Here is a 25,783-nt window from a genome sequence, read left to right on the forward strand (position 1 = left end):
ACCTGAGCCGGAGGCAGATGCTTAACCGACTAAGCCACCAGGTGCCCAGCACTTTGCCTATATTAAGGGCGATGCTGTTGACGTGCCATCTCACGGAGGAGAAGACGAAGTGGGGAGAAGTGCAGAAACGTGCCGTTGTGGGCTGAGTTGTGATTGTGAAACCCCAGCCCCCAGGACCTGCAAACAGACCTTATTTGGAAATAAGCTCTTTGTAGATGATCAGGTTAAGGTGAGATCAAGAGGGTGGTAGCTCTAATCCAGTATGGTGGCGTCCTTATAAAAAAGGGAACTGTCGACACAGAGACATACACAGGCAGGGAGAATGCCAGCTGAACATGAGGACAGACAGACATGGCACAGACTCTCCCTCACCACCATCAGAAGGAACCAACCCTGCCGGCACCTTGATCTCAGACTTCCGGTCTCAAGAACCGTGACACAGTGTTCCTGTCGTTTTGGCCACCCAGTGTGTGTACTTTGTTCTGGGAACCCCAGCAAACGGATACAGTGCCCCAGGCTACACAGTGATGGAGAGGAGGAGCCCAGATCTACAAAAACCATTTGTAAAAACACTTCTTGTGGCCCCAGAACCGTATCACACAATGCATTGGTCAAGAGCAGAGACGTTTCAAGGATGAAAAGTGGCTCTTGCCTTCCAGGTACTTAACATATCACTGGGAAAGAGGAGGTACATGTAACATGAAATGCCGCACGGCTCATTTAACACACAGACCTACTGATCACCTACTATGTGCCCGACACTAGGCTGGATCCTGCTTGTGTCCTGGAACAGTCCCCGACTCCTTGCTTCCCCTCACATTGCTCCATGAACCCATCAGCAAATCCTGCTGGCTCTCCCATCAATGTATGTCCACCATAGGTCAATATATATTCACAACAAGTCAATGTGTAGTTGGTATATGTCCACGATCTGACCACTCACACCTCCTCCACGGCTCCCATCAGCTCCAAGCCCTCCTTATCTCCCACCGAGATCAGCACTCAGCAAACTACAGCCTCCCTGTGCAAATAAAGCTTTATTAATTTTTAAAAAAGATTTTATTTATTTATTTATTTTCCAGATAGAGATCACAAATAGGCAGAGAGGCAGGCGGAGAGAGAGGAAGAAGCAGGCTCCCCATGGAGCAGAGAGCCCGATGCGGGGCTCGATCCCAGGACCCTGGGATCATGACCTAAGCTGAAGGCAGAGGCTTTAACTCACTGAGCCACCCAGGCACCCCCACATAAAGCTTTATTGCAGCACCATCAAGTTCATTCATTTACTACTGTCCATGGCTGCTCCTGCCCTACAACAAGAGAACTGAGTAGTCAAGACAGAGATAGTGTGACTGGCAAAGCCTGAACTAGCTACTACCTTGATCTTTACAGAAGTAGTTTGGGGACCTCCAAGTCAGACTCTTGGGTCACTTCCTCACTCTCCCTGCTTCTCCCCTTTCTACACTCCATCCTGCCAGGCCAGTCCACATCTTGCAGCCAGAAGGGTCCTGTTCCCTCCTAAGTCAGGTCCCGTCCTTTTCTCCTCAAAACCCCACAATGGCTCCCACCTCCCTTGGAATAAAAGCCCGGTCCTCACAAAGGAGGGCCCTGGGTGCTGCAACCCGTCTCCATCTCCCACCATCTCTCACTGCACTTGCAGACACGGCAGCCTCCTGCTATTCCTTCAACAACTGGTACACGCCCGCTGCAGGGCCTTTGCACCTGCTGTCCCTTCTATTTCAAATGCTTTTCTTTCCCTTTCCAGTTGCCAAAAGCCTGAAGAGGCTCTGTTGATAAAATCTTCTTTGTAAAAACGGCTCCACGCCACCTTACATCGGGACAAATAACTTGTCTTTGTTTTCCCACTTTGTGGGGCCTCTAGAACTACCTAGGTCTGATATAGTGGCCAATCTCTACTCTTATCCAGGAATTTTGAAAAACTCTAAAGATAGCATCCATCAGAGAATATAGCATTTAGGAGCATAGACTCTGGACCCCAGGTTCTGGCCCTGCCACTCAGGAACTGAATGACCTTGGGCAAGGTATTGAACGTTTTTGACCCTCAGCTTCCTATCTGTAACTGGGCTATGGAACACTACTTACCACACTGGAGTACTGCAAGGATTAAATGAGTCAGTAGAGCTCAGGCACTCTGAAAAGGAGAGAAAATGAAAATTCTTGCTATTATCACTAATTTGAATCCTACAGGCCTGAACTCTGTGCCTGGCACAGTAATGGTCAAAGAGGAACAGAGTTCACCAGCAAGAGAGGCTCATGGACGGCCAACCCTGGAGATAAGGCAATTTAGAAGCAGAGCAGAAAAATGCATTCCTCACTCAAACCCCACCAACAGGTCAGGACGCCGTGCACTCATGCGTCTCCGGGAGCGGGGGCAGGAGAGAACTGGTAGCGACGTTCAGGTTCTCATCTCCCGGATGTTGCAGTTGCGGTGTTCAAACGCCCCTTCCTGGGCTTCAATCCCAGCCCTGCCGTATTCTAGGTACGTGACCCTGGGTGGCTTACTTCCCATCAAACTTTTAGTTTTAGAATGACTTTAGATTACAGAAAATTTGCGAATATAGTTTCCATATATCCTAAGCTCAGTTTGCCTTATTGTTAACATTACACACACACACACACACACACACACACACACACGTTATATATGTAACATCTTACATATATATGCATTTTAAAGATTTTCCTTATTTATGAAAGAGAGAGAGAGGAGGAGAAGTAGGCGGGGGGAGAGGGAGAGACTCCATGGTGAGCGCAGAGTCAGATGTGGGACTTGATCTCAGGACCCCGAGATCATGACCTAAGCCGAAACCAAGAGTCAGATGCTTAACTGACTGAGCCACCCAGGCGGCCTAGCATCTTATATTTGGGTGGTGCACCTGTCACAACTAATAACTACTACTATATCCTTATTAACTAATGTCAATTTCTTTTTTTTTTTTAAATCACAAGTTGATTGGCAATTAAATTTTTCTTTTCAACATTCTGTTCTGCAGCTTCCTTGGCCCTTTCTGCCCGGAAGCCGAAGAGCAGGGCATTGGCACGGGTCACATGAAGACTGACGAACAACCTGTGTTTCTTCTCCTCTGGGAGGACCCCGACTCTCTCCGCATGGACATTCCGTGTGGGCATGACCCGGCCCATCAGCTGGGTGCCCAATCCGAGTTCTTCGGCAGAGCTAGTCATGTGGACATGTTCGGCCTTCTTGGAGCCACTGAGATCCCAATGGTCTGTGCCACCTTCTCGGGGATGCCAGGCACCAGTAACCCTTCAAAGCAAAAGCCCCTGCCAGCTGGACTTTGGTGCAATGCCTCACCCGGGGGGGGGGGACCCGCGATGGGCCAGATGGGTTCTGATGCAGGGCACGGTCAAAGCAGTGTGCCTTGGCTCTCTGGGCCCTGCCTCTGTGGCTCTGCCACGTCCGCTGCTGGAACCACGTCGCCACCTTCTCCTGTCAGTCCTCGTGGAAACGGGGCTTCAGGATCGTGCCCTTCTGGCTGGGCACACGGCTGTCACCTCTGGGCCTCCTCCGAGATATGCCGGCCCAACTAATGTCCATTGTTTATGCAGAAATCTTTAGTTTTCTCCCTCATGTCCTTTTTCTCTTCCAGAATGCCCTCCAGGGCATCACACCACATTCTGTCCTCTTCTCTCTTTAGGTTCCTTCGGGCTGTGACAGTTTCTCTGACTTTCCTTGGAGTTGCTAACACTTTCAAGGGGTACCAGCCAGCTGTTTTGCAGAATGTCTCCCAGCGGGGATTTGCCCGTTGTTTCTCTCCTGGGTAGACGGGGTTACGGGTTTCGGTGAGCAGGACTGCAGGAGAAAGTGCCATTCCCACTGCAGCATGTCAAAGGTGTATCCTATCAACATGACTTCCCCTGCTCATGGTGACCTTGACCGCCTGGCTCAGGTGGTCTCCATCCGCTTCATCCACTGTAAGGTGACTCTCCTCTCCTTTCCATACTGATCTCTCTGAAAGGAAGTCACCATGCAAAGTGCACAGTTGGGATGGAGAATCTAAATCAATGAGTCCAGGAGGTCCTGGGGGGCTCAGTCGGTTAAGCATCTGACTCTTGGTTTCGGCTCAGGTCGTGACCTCAGGGTCATGAGATCGAGCCTTGCTTCTGGCTCTGTGCTCACTGGGGAGTCTGCCTGAGATTTTCTCTCTCCCTCTTCCCCTCCCCCATCCACGTGTACTCTCTCTCAAATAAATAAAATCTTTTAAAAAAAATAAATGATTCGGAATTTTCTGCATGGGAGAGTCCCCTATTCCCCTCCACTTATTTATTATTTTAATTGTTATCTGTATCATTATGGACTCACAGGTGCTTTTTTTAATACTCAGAGTCCAATAGTGTGTTCCTTGTTTTTGTAGCCCAAGTGCTCCAGCTTTGGCTACTCAGAACTCCTCCAGGGAGCTCCTGGGTCCCTCTGACATCCTCTGTCCCCATGCGGTTTTTGGAGCACTTCCTTACTTTCTGACACCCTAAGATGCTCCACATGTATTATGGGTATTTCTTGGCCCAGCCCTAGAATCAGCCACTTCTCCACGGAGCCCTGGTTCCTCTTCCCGGAAAATGGTCACAGAACCCAAGATCTGGGTGTCTGGGGTGCCCATTGCCACCACAGTGTCAGCGTTTCAGGGCTCTCTTGGGCGACAAAGTCTCCAGTTTCTTTTTAAAAAAATTACGAAACATGCTTAGTATACCCATTTGTAGGTGTGTCACAAAGCATGTGGCAGGCCTGAGAAATAGTACCAGTTACAACCCAGATCCCTCTTTTACCAGGCGTCCAAAATCGAAGCCCAAAGAGGGCCTAAGTGGAACTCATGTGAAGAGTCATGAGGCGCAGGGGAGAGTGCCTGCGGGACCCGCAGGGGTGTCCCGCCTTTCACTGGCAATGATGGTGATCTGTCCGTTTGTCCTGTGCTCGAGGTCCAGATTTAGTTTCCGGGGGAGGGTTTTCTCATAAAATGGGGGGTGGAGAGCTTCTCATCTTTTTCTTTGTTTCGTAATTTGTGCTAAATGGGATTTATCCTTTCCTTGAATGTTTGGTGGGATTCCTGTTTACCACCAGCTCAACCTGGTGCCTTTTTTGAGACTACGTCCTTAATTGCCATTTTAGTCTCTCACCATCATTGGTTTATTTATTTTTAAATTTCCCCTTGGGTTAATTCTGGTAATTTAGGTCTTCCTGCCAAGTGTCAACCTCATCTAGGTTTCAAGTCCATTGGCATAATACTGTACAGTATTCTAATTAAAAAAAATGCATCTCGGGGAGCTTGGGTGGCTGAGTGGGTTAAAGCCTCTGCCTTTGGCTCAGGTCATGATCCCAGAGTTCTGGGATGGAGCCCCATATTGGGCTTTGCTCGGCAGGGAGCCTGCTTCCTCCTCTCTCTCTCTCTGTCTACTTGTGATCTTTGTCTGTCAAATAAATAAAATCTTAAAAATAACGCACCTCCCTCGAATCTACAGTAACGTCCAGCCTTTCATTCTGGATGTGGCTTATCACCTCTACCTCTTTCCTTTTTTCCTAGCTCATACTTGCCAAATGCTTATCTTCCTTCATGGTCTTTTTGATTTTCCTGTTTTACTAATAAAAACGTAACTTAAGGCCGGCTCATTTTCTCCTGGCCTCCTGCAGGCTTGGATACTTGGCCTTCCCGTTGTCGTTCAGTTCCGAACAGCAAGTTCAGGGACGTATCAAGACTCGTTCCGCTTAAGCCGGCGACAGCCGGGGTTTCCCCAGCCTGTGCTGCTGAGGTCTGATCCCGCTCCTTTTTGTCCTCGGCTGCCTGGAGACACGAATGCCAAAAGGAAACTGCTGACAAATTTGCTTTAGAAAAATCACTCTTGTGACCGGCTGGGTGGACTCCCCGGCCACCCCTCCTCTTCCGAGGCAGGTATGTTTCCAAGTGAGATCGCGTCCTGCGGCCTCTAGACGGGCGGGAGAAGGGCCTGCTCCCTGGGAGGGAAACCCGGGCTGTCGCTCATGTGTTGTCTAAGTGTTGGGGACTCATCTGCGGAGCACCGAAGAGGCCGTGGGCTACGCCGCATGGTCGGCCGGCTGCCGGGATGCTTGGGAGAGCAGCTCGGGGCTGACGCGGAGAACTCACTCCCCCGCAGAGCTGCGCAGCAGCCGGCAGCCCTCGGACTGTCCGCAGCTTGCCCGGACTCCAGCCCCTCCGGACTCTCTCTAGTGAGATCCTTCCTGAAACTCTGGCAGCACATCGAAACGCTCCCCCTTGGGCCTGCCTGCCTACCCGGCCACTATAGAATCTGGCCCCAAACCTTTAGGTCCCTCTTGTTTCTTAGAGAAGACTTTTCTTCCTGGCTCTCTGCCAATCATGTGCCTTCTTCGTCCCCTTGGCTCATCTCAAAACTGTGCTGGAGGGACACCTGGGTGGCTCAGTGGGTTAAAGCCTCTGCCTTCGGCTCAGGTCGTGATCCCAGGGTCCTGGGATCGAGCCCCACATCGGGCTCTCTGCTCAGCGGGGAGCCTGCTTCCCCCTCTCTCTCTGCCTGCCTCTCTGCCTATTTGTGATCTCTGTCTGTCAAATGAATAAATAAAATCTTTTAAAAAATAAACTGTGCTGGAGTCAGCTTGGCCTGGGCTTCCACCTGCACGGTGCTCGTACAGTGGGATCTCTCTGGGCTCAGGTTCCTCATCCGTCAAACAGAGCCAAAGAACTGTCCCTCGCAGGCAGCGGTGACATGTGAGGAAATGCACGTGCGCTGCCCAGACGGGAGCTCAATAATGTCTGCGCCCAGCAAATTAGCATTGTGGTGCCTCAGTTTTCCCATCTCAGAAATGGGGGTATGCCCCCGTATTTAGCATCTGCGGTGGCAAAAGGCCTGAGTGAATGAGTGCCGGTGGGCCCCATGGACAGTATGAGGTACGTGTCAGCTGCGGCTGTGGCCGTGTTTATCATTCCTGGCTGTGTCCTGCGCCCAGCTCCTGCCGCGGCCGGTGTCCTTCTTTCTAGAAATGCATTCAGATCCTCTATGGCTCTGTCCACCTTCTGGGTGGGGTGTGAGGGTGCCGTCATGGGTCCTCAGGCTTCTGTTGTTACCTGTGGGGCTTCTGTTTTGTGTATACAATGGGAAGACGCTGTGTTAACTCCTGGGGGAGCTTTTGTCTTTGTCTTGTGCATTTACGTCAGGAGTTTCTTCTCCTCTTGCTGTCGGACCTTGCTTGTCTTTCTCCAGACGTCATCCTGGCTACACCAACCTTCTCTGCTCTCTCTTTCCCTATGAACCCATTGTCTACAGCACTGTATTGAGTCTGGGGAACCTTCTTTCCCCAACCAGATGGCCGTCACTCCTGTGGGAGAGGCAGCAGAGCACGGTGGGTGAGCCCTCAGACTCCGGAGCCAGGCTGCCTGGGTCTGGATACCGCCACCGCCAACTGTGTGACTCTGGTTCGCGTAACCTCTCCGTGCCTCAGTTTCTTCATTTGTAAAATGGGTGTTTTGGACTGAATGTGTGTGTTCCCGCCACAATCCATAAGGTGAAGCCCTGAATCCCAGAATTTGGAGCTGCGGCCTCTAAGAAAGTAAAGGTTAAGGTTAAATGAGGTCAGAAGGGTGGGGCCCTAATCTAATAGGATTAGTGCCCTTCAAGGAAGGGATGTCAGAGAGCCCCTTTTCTCAGTCTCTGCACGCGTACTGAGGAGAGGCCACGAGAACACAGGGAGTAGGTGGCCTTCTACAAGCCAGGAAGAGAGTCCTTGCCAGAAACCAGATCTGCCAGCGCCTCGGTTGGGGACCTCCAGCCTCCAGAACTGTGAGAAAGTTCCTTTCTGTTGCTTAGACCATTCAGTCTGTGGTATTCTGTTGTGGTAGTCCGAGCTGACCAAGACAATGTGTAACAACGAGGGTTACACAAGTTGTGTGCCCCACGTCGGGCTCCCTGCTCAGCGGAGAGCCTGCTTCTCCCTCTGCTCCGTGCTCCTGCTCTCCCTCCCTGTCTCTAGCTCTCCAATAAATATATGAATTCTTTAAAAAACGAGTTAAAATTAAATACGATAGAAATTCCGGGTCTCAGTTGCACTAGACATAATTCAAGGGCTTTCTAGCCCCACGTCGCCAGTGGCCACTGTACTGGACAGAACATTTACAGCACTGTAGAAAAATCTACCAGACGGGACTGCTCTAGACCATCGGTTTCCAAATGGTTTTGACCATGACTTTCAGTAAGAAATACATTTGCTATCACACAGAGATTTTAATTACCGAAACATAATTTCTACGACTGGAACAATTTTCCAACAATATTCACCACTACTGTTTGTGACGTACCCAATCATACTCTAGTTTACTCTCTTCTCCTTAAATTTCTGAAGAAAGGATGCTGGACTTCACCCTTTAAATGGTCATGGTTTGGTTTTTCCAAAATGCTAGCGCTCCTTGCGTGGTAGGAAGCAAAAGTGCGGGAATGGGAGAATGACCTATTTTGAAGGCTTTTCCTCATTTCAGTCCCACAGGGACCTGCAGAAGAAGTGGTGACTCGGCCAAATTCAGTGCCTTGTTCAAGGTCTTAGAGCTAAGAAGGAGTGGGATGGGGATTTGAACCTGGGTCTTTCTGATCCCGGGGTGGCATCCCCATTCTCTTCCCAGTGCGAGGCCTCTCTGGGGAGTGGGAGCCTCCATGGCCGTGGTTCCAGGCTCTGGTCCTTCATGTGGAACCAACCATCTTGGAGTTTGATCTATGGAAGCCGCTTTCGTTTACTTCTCATTTTATCTTGAAATCTATTCTCCTTTTCAGACGTTTAAAACCCTCATTTCAGGGTTCCCTGGGTGGCTCAGTCCATTAAGCATTTTACTCTTGATTTTGGCTCAGGTCATGATCTCAGGGGCATGGGATCGAGTCCCAAGTCCGGCTCCATGCTGGGCATGGAGTCTGCTTCAGATTCTCTTCCTCCCCCTCTCTCGGCCCCTACCCTCAACTCTAAGGAAGTATAAAATAGGGGCGCCTGGTGGCTCAGTGGACTAAAGCCTCTGCCTTCAGCTCAGGTCATGATCCCAGGGTCCTGGGATCGAGCCCTGCATTGGGCTCTCTGCTCAGCAGGGAGCCTGCTTCCCCCTCCTTCTGCCTGCCTCTCTGCCTACTTGTGATCTCTGTCAAATGAATAAATAAAATCTTTAAAAAAATAAATAAAACGTTTACCTCATCCTAAGTAATATCACCTATGAAATCACTGGCTTAATGGCTCAGTCGTTTCCACCCCTAGACATGAGAAGGAAAAAAAACTTATACGTTTAACACTTTCTTTTCTTTTTAGTATTCAAGTAAAAGCCAGCTGCCTGAAGCCTGGGTTGGGCTGTCTACTGCGTGATCCAGGAATCTCGCGCAGCCGGCCGGCAGCTCTCAAGGCTTCCACGCCATGATTCTCTAGGGGCTGCCGCCGGCTTTTTGGGTGTGACAGTTCCTCACGCGCAGGGCAGTCCACAGGGCCGGGTTATTTGGCATTCTGGGTCCTGCCTGCGGCAAGCCAGTAGCTCTTCCCTTTCCCGGGATGACTGGCACCCTCCTTCCCATTTCCAAACACATCCTCCTGGCAGGATGGCCCTGCCCTTGGGTCTAGGGAAAACACACTGATGACAAGGATAAAGGTGTTGCAAACCCCGACAGTGTGTGCTCGTGGAGAGGACACAGTAACAGCGCCCACCCTTTCCCAGACACTGAGCTGGCCCTGGCTCACCACGGCCTCCGTTTCACGTCTTTCTCTTGCCCAAACTGAGCGCCTTCTTGCTGGAATTTGGAAACGCTCCCAGTCACACCACTGACCCAATCTCAGCCTTTTAACAAGCTCTAGATTTTCAAATCTATTTTTAACCAAAGTTATAGTATCTTGAAACAGAAAGAACGAATTCTTGTCTTGAAGATTTGCATTTTTTAAGAGTGCAGGCCTTGGAGTCCAGCAAACTCTGGTTTGAATCTTGGGCTTAATACTTACAGCTGCCGTGAGCTTAGGCAAATCCCTAACCCTCTCTAACCTTTACTTTCCTCATCTGTAAAATGGGGGGAAAGAAACATGACGGGCTGCACAGGGTTGTCACAAATTCCTGGCACCTTTGCAGGATCCTATATGCACATGACAATAATGAAAAGAATTATAATAAAATAAAACTAATAATTCTGATAGCCATCAGTTACATCATGCTATTATGTTTTAGAGGGTTTATATACACTAATTCATTTAATTCTGAGTAATCTTATGAGGGAGGAATTATAATTACTCCTGTTTTGCAGATGAGGACAGAGGCACAGAGAGGTTAAGTACTCACCTGAGGTCACACAGCTTTTAACTGCAGAGCTGGGTTATGAACCCAGGCCATTTGGCCCCAGAATCTTTGCCTTCAACCATTGCCTCATATTGTCTCTGGTAAAGGTCCATGAGACAGGGGAGGTTTGCAGTTTGTCCTTTGACTTTTTGCACCCATCAAAGACATTTCAAAATCTACTGAGAGCATGCCACCTCTGTGCTGGCATTCGGGTTGGGTAGGCACTTACTAGAAATGCTTCACACTTACTGTAAAGTGGCTGGCTGCCTATATTACCTCCTTTACCTGCCAACGAGGGAGAGCCCAGAGGCCCCTGAAGCTGAGTGGGCACAGGCAGAGTCTCAGGGGGTCCAGGAATGGTCTGGGAACAACCACTGAGAGGATCCGTTCCCAGGTCTGGATCTGGGCTTGCTCCTAGCCACTCCCATCTCTCCGCGTGACTTGCAAGGCTTGGCGGAGACCTTTCATGGCTCCGGGTCTCCAGGGGGCAGAGAGCAAATGATGGTCAACCCTGCGGATCTGGTTACAAACAGCCCAGTCTCTGCTGTCACTGTTGGGGACTTAGCCAGGCCAGAGAGTCCGCCTGCCAGCACAGGGCATCCTCGTACAGCGGAGGAGCTGGGCCCAAGAGCAGGACTGTACGCACTCCAGCTCTGATCTTACAACAGCCTACAAGGTATGTTTTCATCCTCGTTGTACAGAAGAGGCAACGGAGGTGCAGAACAGGATTTGCCCCAATGTGTGAAGTCACATTGTGTCTAAGATCACTCAGTGAACAGCAAAACGGGGTTCACACCAAAGTCTGACTTCGACGCCTGTGCCTCCACCACCACCGTTGGGTGTTTTCTCTGCTTTGAAGGTCACGGTTCTCTGCCAACCTTGCTTTTGCAAGCACCCCATTCATCCTGGGGTGGATCAAGGAAAGAGCTTTCTATGCCACAGCAAGTTCCTGCTGTCACCCAGCCTTTGGACAGGTGGAGACGAGCTTGGGCGTAAATGCCCGGGCCTCCCAGCTGTGGACGGCCCCTGCGGGTGCTCGAGTCCCCCAGCACGCATGAGTGTGGGGGCGGGGAGCTCTCAGGACTCTGCTTCCTTCCTGCCCCTGGCAACACACTGAACCAGCCCAGGGGGCAACCCGTGCTCCTCATCTTCCAGCCTACACCTCGGCAGGGTGTCAGCGGGTGTCTGGCCCTGGGCAGAGAGTCCTGAGGTCTCTTATTCACTCCAAAATTTCTTTTTACAATGGAGCTGGGTTCTAATTCAGCTCCAAGTATACTTTCTTTTGCCTTCTCTTGGTTTCATTGGGTTTATGGGGAGATAGAAGAAGAAACCGAACTGTTGCATCTCCCAAAGCTACATGGCTTAATATTGGGGCAAATCCTAACCCTAGAGGAATGGGATGCTCCCACCACCTTCTCTAGGGGCGCACGCTTGCACACATGCAGATATGTTTCATTCAGTTTCAGGGGTTCATGTACTCTTCACAGAAGCCAAGGCAGAAGCAGGACAAAGAGGAAAGACAGGGAAAATGAGGCCAGAACTTTCTCTAATGCGGAACCGCCATGCTTTGTTCACCCCGGGGCCATGTTGACCGGCATCTCCTCCCCTGCAGCCTGAGCCGGGAAGTCAAAGCCAAGAGAGCTGTGTTCCCTAGAGTCTCCGCTCAGCTGAATGGAGGCCGCAGGGCTAGGTCCTATAGCCCTGTATGAAGTGGCAGCTCGGGAGGCTCCCCACTAAAGGGCTTTTCTGGATGAGTGCAGGTCAGTGAGCCCCGAGGATGGTCTCCCCAGCTCTTGAGCCATAAGCGCACCAGCTTCAGTTGAACCCGCACCTTGCCCCGCAATCCAGCCAACGTTTTGGATGACGCGTCCTCTGGCCCAGCTTCCAAGCTGCTCCTGCACAAAGGTGAGGTGGCCTGGAGCGGGGAGCTGGTTGGCGGAATCTATGCCCAAGCTCAGCAGCTGGAGTCCGTGACCTTGTCGTATCTCTGTGTTGCATGCACGGCTTTTGAATCATTGTGAAATCAGGAGTTGTATTGTCCTAGCTCGTAGTAAGATAAACAACGTCTAACAATTTAAAGGAAACAGTTTGCCTTGGTACTGTGGAGTCCCCCCAGCCCTCGCCCAGCCCCAGAACACGCGCTGCACCCCTGGTGGAAAGGCGCCTGCTTGTTGGGCACGTGCGGCGGGTCAGGCTGTGTGCGGGCGGATTTCATCTCTCCCCCATCATCATTACAACCTGGAAGCTCGGTTGTTCTTCTACCTGTGGAGCACATGAGGGAAATGAGGCAGAAGAGAGGGAGACCCCTGCCCCGGGCACACAGCCAGGCATGGGCGGAGCCAGGATGCCAAGGCAGATGGAATGGATTAGAAGGTGCTTGCCCGGAGCTCAGGACAGGTGTCCTGGAGAGCCTGAGGTACAGCTGACCTTGGCACCTACCCTGTTTCTGGAGTCTTCCCCCTGGGTGCTTTCACATGGGAGGCTGGGGCCCTGACTTGACGGAGCTCAGGTACCTGCTTCTAGCCTTGCCCTCTCTGGTCTGTTCACCCAGCAGCCCGACGGAGAGCCTCGGAACGTAAGTCAGATGGTGTTCTCCTGCTTAAACCCCCCCAGCGGCTTCCTGTAACCCTGGGAAGATCAGCCAAAGCCTCAGGATGGCCCAGAGCCCCGTGTGGTCCGCAGCGCGCTCCCACTCCCACTGCCACCCTCCCTGATCCTGTGCCGGCTTCCCTGTCTCCGGAACCTGCCAGCTCGGACCATGTCTCAGGGCCTCTGCCCTGCTCTTTGGTCTGCACTCTCCCTGTCCGGACACCCACGTGGCCTGCTCCGTCACCTGGTTCAGGTGTCTGCTCCAAGGTGGCACAAGCCTTACCTGGTCGTAGTGAGTGAAACAACAGCTCCGGGACCGAGTCTGCTGGTCTCTCTTTGGGGCACTTTATCTGACATTAAATATTTGGTTGTTTGAGGTCGGCTTCCCCAGCTGGAAATTCAGTGCTTTAAGGGCGGGGATCTTGCTGGTCTCATCTGTCCCTGAGCCCACAGCCCTTGGGGGAGGGCTTCCCTGAAACTGCTGCTGCGACCAAGAGTGGACTCCCTTCTTTACAGATGGCCCCGCAGGCTCCGAGCAGAGAAGAGGGTCTTCTGACTTCAGCCCCTAACACCTAACCATCCATGCAGAGGCTGGTCTCGTGGCTTTGGGTGGGCCATGGCCCTCTCTTGACTCCCACAGTCTCCCTGGGGAGCACCAGGAGGCTGCCCCGTGGACTTGGACAGGGGCTCCTGCCCCAGCAAGCTAACGGTTTTAACATGGGCACCACGGTTTCAGTTCTGCTGGGGTGCCGTCTGGCACCGGGGACATTTCTGAAAAGCATTTAGGGAGTAAAAGCAAACTGGCTTCCCTGGGCAGCTCTAGCTGGGAATTCAATCCTTCACCAGGAGAGGTGGCTTCCGCTTCGGAACCAATGAGGAACAGCCGGGGGGGCTAAAGACATTGCCTTGAAATACACAATAGTCCAGCAAAACACCTGGCCCTCAGGCTCAGGTTCAACCCACACCAATAAAGTGCCCACTGTGTGTCAGGCGTTCTTACTGTGTGGGTCTTAACTCTTACCTCTGGCCGTCACTTTGGTATCTTCCCCGGGTGTCACAGACACCTCCAACCCCATGTGCCCTCAACAGAAGGATGGGTTTCCCCCCTGCATTCCCACATCTGCTCATCTCAGAGGACGGCACTGTAACCCTAGTCAAGCCAAGCCTCCCGCCGCACCCCAACTCTTCTCTCTCCCTCATCCCCCATCCAACCCCTCAGGAGCCCTCTTGGCTTTAGTGCAACCCTGAAGCCTTGATCCAACCAACTTTCTTCTGTTGCTTGGACGACTGCAATAATTTCTTTGCTGGTCTCCCAGCCTCCACCCTTTGCCCCCTGTTGCCCATTCTCCACGCCGCAGCCAGAGCAGTCCTTTTAAAACATAAATGAGATCACACAGCTTTTCCTGTTTAATGCTCCCTGGCCCCACGCTGTGTACAGCACATAGGATAAACTCTGATATCCACGACCCATGTCTGGCCCACACCTCCCTCTCCAGACTCTCTTATCCCAGTCGCCACTGTGCTTTCACTCATTCACTACAGTCACTGTGGCCTTCACACACTTCCCACCCCAGGGCCTTTGCATGTGCCGGTCCCACCTCTCTAGATCTCCACCTGGCTGGCTGCTGTCCTCTTTTAAGCCTCAGCTCAAGTGTCCCCTCCTCCAGAGGCCTCTCCTGACTCCCTCGAGAAACGCTGACCACCTCCTCACAGCCTACACCTCTCTCCCATCACTCACTGTCATATCTCATTGTCGTATTTTCTTCACGACCATCTCATTAAACGGACTTTCTCATTTATGGATTTGTTTGGCTGTTTACTGCCAAGGCCCCAGGCATTGAAGGTGACACAGCTGGAGTTCCTGCCCTCATGGAGCCAACATTTTAAGGAGGAGATCTTGAGAAACGAAAACCAGTCTGGATTTTTCAACTAAAGAGAGCCAATAATCGCTCTTCCTTGGCTAAAGCTCATCAGGTTTTGTGATTTGCAATCAGCTGACTGTATTACATTATGCTCCATAAATATTTGCTGAATTCAACTACCGTGTTTGTTTTGCTCATTTGTTCTCTCCCTCCCTCCCAGCTCCCTCTTTTTCCCCAAGACACGAGAGGTCACTGTAAAGCGGGCCTGCACATTGCATCTGACTGAAGGGACACTCCTGGGCTTGATACTCACAGAAAAACCTACCATGCCAATGTTCTCTTTTGTCATCAATGACTTTCTACATAGATCCTCTCTTTGATTCCTCAAAAACTTGAAAACAGAGCTACCCTATGACCTAGCAGTTGCACTACTCGGTATTTATCCCAAAGATGCAAAAGTAGTGATCCAAAGGGCCACCCGCACCCCAATGTTTACAGCAGCAGTGTCCACAATAGCCAAACTATGGAAAGAGACCAGATGTCCTTCGAAGATGAATGGATAAAGAAGATGTGGTATATATACACAATGGAATACTACGCAGCTGTCAAAAAATGAAATCTTGCCATTTGCAATGACGTGGATGGAACCAGAAGGTATTACACTGAGCGAAACAAGTCATTCAGAGAAAGACAATTATCACATGATCTCACTCATGTGTGGAACTTAAGAAACAAAAACACAGGATCATAGGGGAAGGGAGGGAAAAATAAGAAGATGAAATCAGAGAGAAAGACAAACTGTAAGAGACTCTTAATCATAGGAAACAAACAGGGCTGCTGGAGGGGAGGTGGTGAGGGAAGGAAAACCTTCCTGATGATACGTATTACTCATGCTCGGGGCCAACCAGGCTAGATCTGAATTCAGAGCCTTCATATTTCTACTTCACAGGCTAGTCCCAGGGATTTTTGATTCCAGGAAGAAATATTCCTGCTAAGATAAACTGGACTGTTCTTTCATACACAGGATAATTTTAAGTTACCTTCATTTTTCAATCTGGTAAACCAAAAACACAAATACAATTTGCAAAGCCATTTGATCCCTCAGTTAATCCTCTTATCAGCCAAAACAACAACAACAACAAAGCCACACCAAACCCCTTCTCACCTTGTAGAAAGCTGCTTGCTCTTTCATCAGAGGTAAGTCATGCATTGTATTTCCCTCCTTGCTCTGGCTACTAGGGAGCTCAGAGAGATTAACTCTGAACTTCACTGCAGGAGTTGGCCTCAGCTAGATTTTTTGGTACAGTGCTTTACCCTTATTAATTAACTTAGCTTTCTATTCCTTTGCTTTGCTTTTATAATTCAATTTTAAATATGTTTTCCATTTGAAATCCTTCTCAAATCTTTCTGCCACAGGCTGGATATAAACAAAGGAGTTAAATTCATTTCTGATGCTACCTCCTTCCCCTTTCCTATCTCTTTTGCTACTTGCTTCGGGCACAGAAGCAGACACTAAATAAGCACCAGTCCCTCTGCTTGCTCTCTCTCTCTGTAAAACGTGTTTTCAGGGGAATGTAAATTGTTTTTAAAAGCTTCCATCCTGGCCCACTGCTAATTATTACTGACCCAGGAGGATCTGTACTAATTTGCCTCAATAAACTTATTAAATAGTAAGTTTCAGGAGGAAGCGACCGCATGGCCTTAATTGGATTAGCGAAACCGCCAGTGGTCATCGCCGCCAGAGTGGCGAGAAGCCCACTGGCCGCATGGGGCAGCTGTGGCGATCAGCTGGCCAAGTGTGTTTTCAATAAACTGTCGCTGGCCACAGCGTTGTGCCTTCTTGGGGGTTGTCAGCAAAAGTTTCTAGCCTCTAAAGGAAAAAGGAAAAGCAGAAAAGAGAGAAGGCCGCATCTCTTCCCCTGAACCCGCCGCAGGTCGTTAAGCATGGGGACTATGATGCGGGACGGGGGGGCGGGGGGTGCCAAACCTCCAGGTCGTTGAAGAACAGATGCGTATCTGCAAGGTTGAAGATCATTTCTTCCATCATCAGGCCGATGCGCACTGACGTCGTGGTGTCCTGGTAGAAAGAAAGGACAGAGTCACCTGCCGGCGGCGCCTCTCTCTCCCATCCCCCTGCTGATAGGCAGTCAGGGTCATTCCTGATGGGCTTCCACGTGGTCTCAGCTGTGTCTCCATGTGCGGTCAGGGTGACGATGCCTGACGGCTTCCGAGATTTCCCTTCTAGGCGCCCCTAGTTTCTACTAGCCCTCTCCCCCAAATGTCCCCGCAACTGCGACTGTGCTCAGCGTTGTCAGATCCAGGAATGGCAGCAAGAAAGGAGGCCCCCCCGCCCCAAGCCTTTCCCCTTCCAGGGAGGCCTAGGAGACTGCAGGGAAGCAGCGCAGACTGTCTAAAACCCACCGCGAGAGCCGACATGTATGTTGGTTGTCTCTTTACTATGGTCTCTGTGGATGTCGTCAGACTCCTCCCGATATGTGCACTATCATGGTGACCTCGCAGGAGGATTAATTATAAAAACAAGCGCACAAACAAAACCCCATGATGGCCCATCCTTACCCCGGAAATCTAGGCCGCCATTAAAAAAGCAAAGTCATGTGGGAGTTCCTGATGTAAAACTATCACCAAGATATGAAGGAAAAACTGTGCAGTAAAAGGGTCCCTTCTCTCTCCCTCTCCCCTATACACAGGCTGTGATAGACTGCGGGACTCTTCACCCATATTTGGGGTCTCTTCCTGGAGAGCTTCTCCCTGTAGGAGGGTGACCCACACACGACACCCATGGCTCCAATCTGGTTTGCTGCTTGTTGGCATATGGCTCATAAGCTAGGAATGAATTTCCACATTAAACAAATTTTTTTTGAGAGAAAGAGAGTGCATGTGTGTGCAAGTGTGGGGAGGGGAAGAGGGAGAAAGAATCTTTGGCAGGCTCCACACCCAGCATGGAGCCCGATGCAGGGCTTGACCCCATGACCCTGAGGTCATGACCTGAGCGGAAATCAAGAGTTGGATACTCAACCAACTGAGCTACCCAGGCGCCCCTGACTTTTTCCATTCTTCAACAGTGTATTGTCTATGGCAAGTTTGGAGCTTTAAAGGCAGAGGAGAGCAGGAGCCACAGAGACCAGGTGTCCTGCAAAGCCTAAAATATTTATTATCTGGCCCTTTGTAGGAAAAGTCTGGCAACCCCTGAAATATACCCTCCCTGTTTGACTCAGATGTGACTGTGTGACTTGTGTGGGTAATGATATGTGAGCAGAAGTTGTGTTTCATTTCTGGTCTGAAGCTTTAAAATCAAGTGCATGGTACTGGGTATTTAGCCCAAAGATTCAGATGTGGTGAAAAAAAGGTCCATCTGTACCCCAATGTTCATAGCAACAATGGCCACAATTGCCAAACTGTGGAAAGAGCCAAGATGCCCTTCAACAGATGAATGAATAAAGAAGATATGGTCCATAGGTACAATGGAATAGTACGCCGCCATCAGAAAGGATGGGTTCCCAACTTTTGTAGCAACATGGACAGGACTGGAGGAGATTTATGCTGAGTGAAATAAGTCAGGCAGAGAGAGTCAATGATCATATGGCTTCACTTACTTGTGGAGCATAAGGACTAACACGGAGGACATTAGGAGAAGGAAAGTAAAAGTGAATTGGGGGAAATCAGAGAGGGGAGAAGAACCATGAGACACTGTGGACTCTGAGAAACAAACTGAGCATTCTGGAGGGGAGAGTGGGGGGGTTGGTGAGCCTGGTGGTGGGTATTAAGGAGGGCATGTATTGGATGGAGTACTGGGCATGGTGCAAAAACAATGAATCTTGGAACCCTGAAAAAATAAAACAAACAAACAAACAAAACCCCAATAAAAGCCAGTGTATGGTTGGTCATGTTCTCTCCTCCTACTTCACAAGACTAAATGTTCCAGAGACAAGATGATGTGGGTCAGAGCTGCAACAAACCAGGACGGGCATATACCATAAAAGAGAAGTGGATGATGTCTTGGAGATGCTTGTTATCTCACCTATCCTAACTGATACATGTGAAAAATACTCAGCACGATGGCTCTCAGTTCTGGCTGTACACTGCAATGACTGGGAGCACATAAAAAATCCTGATGCTCAGGCCCTCTCCTGGGCCAATAAAATCAGAATTTCTGAGGATGGAGTCCAGGCATCAGACATTTGGAAATCTCTCCACCCTCCTAATTTCAATGTGTGGCCAAGGTAAGAACCACTGGTCTAAAAGGATATACAACACTTGGTAATAGTCCAGGTTAATATCTTTTAAGTGCTTTCTCTGTGCCACTGTACAAATTAACTCAATTAGGCCCCACAAAGACTTATGAGTTGCGCATTACTATTTTCCCATTTTACAGATGATAAAACTGAGGCCCAAAACGATTAGGTAACTTGCTCAAGGCCCCGCAGCTAGTGGGTGCTGGGATGTGAACTCAGGTTATGGAGCCCCAGAGCAGCCCTGCTTGTGCAGAGGCCTTGGAAAGGCTGTGGTGGCAGGAGGCATGAAGGGGACCTTGTATACATCTTTTCCTGCTTGAATTTTTCACCAGGAGGCTGTCTCACTTCTAATAAAAAATAAATAATTAACGACATAAACCCTTCTTGACCCTGAAAAAAAAGGGGGGGAAATGCAGCTGGTGATCTTAGCTCACACACACAACTGTGAAGAATCAAGCCCAGGAACACAGAAATTCGGTGAAACACCTCATGAGGGCCCCAGAAGCCAAAGCTTAGCACTCTGGGTCCTGGCTGGAAGGCAGCAGGGTACTCAGCGAGAAATGAAGAAAAAACGAGGAAAGCAAACGTTTTGGGTCAAGCAGGGAATTGGTGTGTGACCCAGGAAATGGTTTTGGGGGGGGGTGTTTCCACACATGACTCACCCCTGAACCATTTCACCCCTGCGCGATTGTACGTTCTGAAGTCGCGCACCCAACCACGGGTGAGCAGGCTTCGTGCGCTGGACGAGAGAGAAGCTGCCGTCTACACTCATCCGCTGAAAGAATTTATATAGAAAAATGTCTGCTCCCAGGCCAGCGCATCAACCAGGAAAAGCAATTATTGCGTATGGGATGGGCTGTCTGTGAAAAGTATTTTGTGTAGCTAGAAGAAGGCAAATGTTCAATATTGATACAGCTGAAATGACATCTTATTGATAGCAGCAGGATGTGGGGAGGAAGTCTGCATATGTGTGATGGGGGCCAGGGTGAGGAAAGAGAGCTAAATTCTCATCTTCTAATTTGGGAAGTCAGGGAGCATGCCTAAGATGGAATTGAAAAATCAAGAAGTAATAACATAAGCAGGTTACTTAGAAATTTGGAGATAAGTACCAAAAGAATCAGCAAGGGTTGGAAGTTGTTGCCTGTGGGCAGAAAGAAACGGTATGTGTGGGGTCCACTAGGGACTGCTGTTTCCTCTAACACTTTCCTTTGTAGATCTATATGAGTTTTAAACTCTATGCATGGATTTCCTAGATTAAAAAAGCAAAATTAAAAATAAAAGGGAACATACTGAGTAATTCCCTAGAGAAAAACCCATGCAGAGGAACAGGGGACATGTAAAAAGTCCTTCATTACAGAATTATTTGTAAATACCAAAGATTGAACAATTTAGCTGTCTGGCCAAAGGTTACTAGAGAAATAAAATGTAGTATATTCGTTCGGTGGAAAACAAAATTTAATTGAAAGAAATGAACCACATCTCCACATATTAATAGGGACATGTCAAAAAATAATACCAAGTGAAATTAACAGTTTTCTGAAAGTTATGTACTGCATGTTACTGGCATTTACTAGAAACACACACAATGCTACTACCTATTTTCCATAGTCACTTTATATTTATAAATTTCTGGAAGGTTATACCCAGGGTCAGAACAGTAACTACTTCTGGAAGGCACAGTGGAGGGGACAGGAATTCGGGGTAAAGATGAACGTAAACTTTAGCACGAGCTAGAATATTCTAAATTGTTTTGAAAGAGAAGGGATTCACATACTTATCATATAATCAAAATTAAAACAAAATTTTGAGGCACTTGTCTCAGTTGGTGGAATGTGAGACTCTTGATCTCAGGGTTGTATATCTGAGCTCCTGTTGGGTGCAGAGATGACTTAAAAATAAAATCTTAAAAAAAATTTCAAACAAAATGTTAAAAACACCCAGATGTTTCTGAGGGGAACCTTTAGAATGCCCATCTACTCCTGGAGAATTCTCATTGTTTCAGGTTTTCCTAAGATCTGCCTTCATGCTGGCTGGGGATTGTTCTGAATTCTGTAGGTGGGACCTCTTTTTAAGGAATTTGATATAAACTAGCTGTAAGAGGCAGAAAAGTCTGGAAGAGCCCAACTGTCCCAGGAATTAAGTAATACAAAGTGTGACCCTGAGCCAGACCACTTTATCCAAGTAGAAAATGTTTTTCCAGGATTGCAAAGACTGAGAAACAAAAGGTGTGTGTGTGGGGGGGACTCTGCAGTAATTGACATGAAACACATCCACAGTGAGGGCAACAGAAAGCCCCTGGTTTTGTCTCTTGCTACCTGCCCAATCTGTTCCTAATTTACTCCACAAACACACTGCCTTGGTCTGTTGGCTAAAGTCGCTCTGTGCAAGTTGGAGGGGGATTCTCTTTCTGATCTAGCACATCACCCTGTCAAATAAACCCTCACACAGGGAAACCTTCACGCCACGTTCTTCAGCTACAAACAGGCCAATGACCCATTCAAACTCACTCTGACCCCTCTCATACCCGAGGTCATGGTGAGGTTTATGCAGCAGACACTCCACCAGCACTGGTCATTGTCAAAATCCCCCAGGCCACATCCTCGAACCCTTACACCAAGAACCTGTGTCTGTAACCCAAAACACCCGAACACCCCAAATCAGATGGTACTGTACGAAAACCACCTACCTCTTAATCATGACATACTCTTTGGATTAAAAAATCATCAGCTTGTTTAGGTTCATTTCCTAAATAAGCAACAGCACACCCAGATTGTTTTTAACAAATGATCAATTTAAACCAGAAGGGAGAACTGAAAAAAGGGATATTTCCTCCCCAAATAGGCTTCCATTTGTAACTTGTCCATCAAAGGACCGTGCTGGGGGCAGGTGGTGTTGGGTGGACGGAACGTCATCTTTGTTTGACTTGACAGTTTGGGGTGGTTCTCTCAGAGAGGGGACAAATCAAAGGCACTTGAGATTTTTTCTACGTGTTCTACGGGGCACAGAGAGTGACGTGGCGAGCTGTGCTGTGCGAGCGTTCATTCAGGAGGCAGATGTGGAGGCTCCAAAGCCTTGACACCTTGCCTCAGGTTGGGAGCTGTGGACCTGGACGCAGCTCTGGGATCTAATTATTACGCCTTCCTGGTGAAGTTCTCTAACAAGAGGAGGATGGCAGGAACTTTCTTCACCTGGGCTGCTCTAAGATCTGCCCTGTGGATCGGTAACTCAGTTGTCTTGTGATGCACGCACGGTTGTGTCTCCTAGATGGACGGGATACAGTAAGAGCGTGAAAACGAAAATCTTTCCTAAAAGGAAATTAATCTGACGTCAAACAAACTCGAATGAAGAAAACAGCCTACGATTCTTGGAGGTTTCTATCTCTGAACACAAATGTTATTCGGGTTAATTAAGACAACAGTGGCTGTTTAATACCAAGTCTCCATCATGCCCAAATGTACAAGATCCCCATTTCAAGCCATATTCTTGGACGTCTACTTCCCATTCCTCTATCTATTAGAAGGCAACATTTTCATTTCAAAAGGAGTCCAAGTTTTTAACCAGTCATTTAAATGAGTAACTCTACCTGTCCACTATAGAAATCTCTTCTCTGAGCTAACCCTGTTTTCTGTTTTTAAGCATGTAGTGCTTTGGTTGTAGATGGTTTTAATGCATGTTTCATTCAAAGAAGTGAGATCCGCACACTATTTATTCAACATCACAACAACCCTTTGAACAAAAGGAGGGTTCGTCCTAATCTGATCCTGAAACTTCAGGTGACTCAAGGCCTTAAGGTTATTTCGGGGCTGGTTAAGTGATAATGTTAACAACTACTTTTTGAATGCTCTGGAGTAGAGACTAAGAGAGTGGGCTCTCAGCCAGACTGCTTGTGTCCAAGGCCAATTCCACCTCTTACCAGTTAGATGACCTTGTACCATTACTTAACTTCAGCACGCCTCAGTCTGTCTTCTGTAAAATGGGGTTTTACTTACCACACAGGGTTGTTGTAAGAATCAAACGGCTTTTTCAAAGTGCTGGTTATAATCGTTACTGAAAGTTTACTTTAATGGCCAGCATTACCAAAGGAAAAAAAAAAAAAAGAATGGAAGAAATATAAGAGAATCTGTGGTCCACGGTCTGTTTCTGTAAATAAAGTTTTATTGCAACACAGTGATGCCCATTTGTCCACTTAATGTTTATGGCTGCTTTTGTGCTACAGTGGCAGAGCTGATAGTTGCTACAGAGCCTAGCCTAAGTCTAAAATATTTATTATCTATCTATCTATCTATCTACCTGAGATAGAGGGCAAGATGATGAGTGGGGATGGGGTGAGGGAGAGGGGCAGAGGGAGAGAGAGAGGCAGGCTCTCCACTGAGTGGGGAGCATAATGTAGGGCTCAATCCCAGGACCCCGGGATCACTACCTGACCCAAAGGCAGATGCTCAACCTACTGAGCCATCTAAGTGCCCCTTATTACCCCTATAGGAAAAGTTTGCCAATGCCCAGAATAGATGACAAATACCCAAGTATGCCATTCCCAGTAATGGTGAACTTCTATTTTAGTTGGAGTGTGTGTTTGTGTGTGTTTGAGACAGAGGGAGGGTGGGGGAGGGGCAGAGATGGGTCATGGTATAAAATGCCTCTCTTCCTGAGGCAGCTTTGGGACTAGAACTCAGGTCTGATCTGACACCATAGTCCACAATCCTCTGGTTATGCCATGATGCCTGTCAGGGCGTCTTTGCTCTGAGGACGTGTCTACCTTCCATGATTCAGCTGTGTGACTGGAAAGAAGCGTGACGTCGCCCCTGGGATATCCTGATGGACCAGGCCCAGCATCCAGCAGTCTCCACAGGAGCTGAGCCATTTGGTTGGTTTCCTGTGGGGTCCCTGCTGTGAAGCTTTGGAGGTCGTCTGTCAGGAAAGGGTTAACTAGGCAGGCCCATGTTGCTAGAACCCTTTGCATTCCTAAGCGGGTCCTCTTCAAGACTGATCCTTGGCCGGATGAGCTCTGAGTCCTTGGGCTATGCAGTACAGGTTGATCAGACGGTGTCTGCTAACAATGGAATTAGGGAGAGTGCCCGATTTTGTTTTGGGGGGCTGGAGTCTGGGTCGCTGAGGTGCTGTGTGCCTACAGCACAGAGCCCAGTAAGATCCTGGACACCAGGGCTCAGATGAGCGCCAGTGGTTGGCCACACCAGGCATGTGTTGTCAGATCAGTGCCGGCGGAAGTCTCTGGAACGTCTGTGCTCCACTGGGGGAGGATTCTGGAAGGTGGTCTCTACTTTCTCCTGGATCTTCTTCCATGTGCCTTTTCCCTTTGTTGATTTTAACCTGTGTCCTTTCACTGTAATAAACTCTAACTGTGAACATAATAGCTCTTCTGAGTCCTGTGGGTCCTCCTAGCAGCTCATCGAGCCTGGGGGTGGTCTTGAGGGAAACACCGACTAGTGAGGTAAAGGGGCAGTGGCATGATATTGTGCAGAGACCTAATCTCTCTGGGAATGAACTTTCAAGTCTATAAATAAGCAGTTATTAATTTTTAGCAAAAAATAATATCCATTATTGGCCTCCCAGGATGATTTTGTAACCCAGGCCTGGGCTGAGCCATTGTGACGGATGGTCGGTCATGTGGCCAATGGAAGCCCCTGAGAATTGGCACCAGGATGTTAGCTGTAACTGCTGGGAAAGTGGCAGCTTCTCAACCCCGGTGCGAGCTGGGAGAACTTCTGCCGGAAGTTGCCGGCAGCCATCTTTGTCACCACACTGGCAGAGCCTCCCTGACAGGGCATATAGGTTCAGACAAAATTATGTGGGGGCTGGATCCCACTGTTCCTGAAGTCCCCTTTGGGACATATTGGTCATAGGAGTAGATACATTTTCCCTTTTGGCTTAAACTAATGTGTGTTGAGCTTTTGTCACTTATAATCTAAAATTCTTGACTCTGCTTGGCTGTCTCCCCATGTCTGGGCAAAACTGGGTGTTTCCAACATTGCCAGTGTCCAGTGGTCAAGCTCAAATGTTTCTCCACATCTTAACAACAATCAAGTTCTGCCACGTGGCACTTTAGAAAGACTGAATGTCTTGTCTTCTGATGGCACCTCTTAACAACCCCTTCCCAAGGTGATATAAACCAAGATCCAGTAATTATCTTGGTCTGAGAGCATCAATCTGTCTTTCACACAGCACTAATGAGGCAACTGGCTTCCGGCAAATGATGACCCCAAACTGTCTCCATTTTCAAACGTGTGCGTGCAAGTGGCCACAGACAAGCAGCTCCATGGAGCCAAAATCGCCGAGAGCATGAACCTTGCAATTCGTGGGACCTGAGTTCAAACCACCCCCCCCAAACCCAAGGACATGACCTTGGATGAGATGTTCATACTTCCTGGGCCTCAGTTTCCTCATCTGAAGACAGTCAACGAGTCCCTCCCAGGAATCCTGGAGGATAATGCATGTGTGATGACCTTCCCCTGGTGCTTGGGTACCATAAAGCAAAAAGCAGAAGGGGCCAGAATCTTCCATCAGAAAACTTTCCCTTCTTGGAAATTCCCACGCACTCGTTTAACCTGGTATCTTCCAACCCACGGCCATACTCGTTACACCTTTGTAAGTTTTGTCCTCCGCAGGGCAACTGGGCTAACTTAACATTTTCCTTTAACTCAGCTACCCTCCCTGCTTTTTTCTAACTTAAATGCATATAGTTGAGAAACGAGTTTTTTATCATGCCATAAATGGCAAATCAGTTCCAGTCACTGTAGCTGGGAGGTAAGCACGAAGATGA

The 25,783-nt window shown here is 48.9% G+C and overlaps 1 protein-coding gene and 1 pseudogene across 5 annotated transcripts in view; both read right to left on the reverse strand.

Moving 5' to 3' along the window:
• The window catches only part of EYA2 (EYA transcriptional coactivator and phosphatase 2), a 282,642-nt gene that overhangs the window by 33,878 nt on the left and 222,981 nt on the right, over nt 1-25,783 (reverse strand). For all 5 annotated transcript variants that reach the window (XM_059132953.1, XM_059132949.1, XM_059132952.1 and 2 more), the window contains one exon: nt 16,740-16,829. In XM_059132953.1, coding sequence (XP_058988936.1) covers nt 16,740-16,829 — 90 coding nt within the window. The remainder of the gene's footprint in view (nt 1-16,739; nt 16,830-25,783) is intronic.
• Nucleotides 1,387-8,919, reverse strand: LOC131807521 (large ribosomal subunit protein eL13-like; annotated as a pseudogene).

The sequence above is a fragment of the Mustela lutreola genome, chromosome 9 (assembly GCF_030435805.1).
Source record: "Mustela lutreola isolate mMusLut2 chromosome 9, mMusLut2.pri, whole genome shotgun sequence".
In the NCBI taxonomy this organism is placed as follows: Eukaryota; Metazoa; Chordata; class Mammalia; order Carnivora; family Mustelidae; genus Mustela; species Mustela lutreola.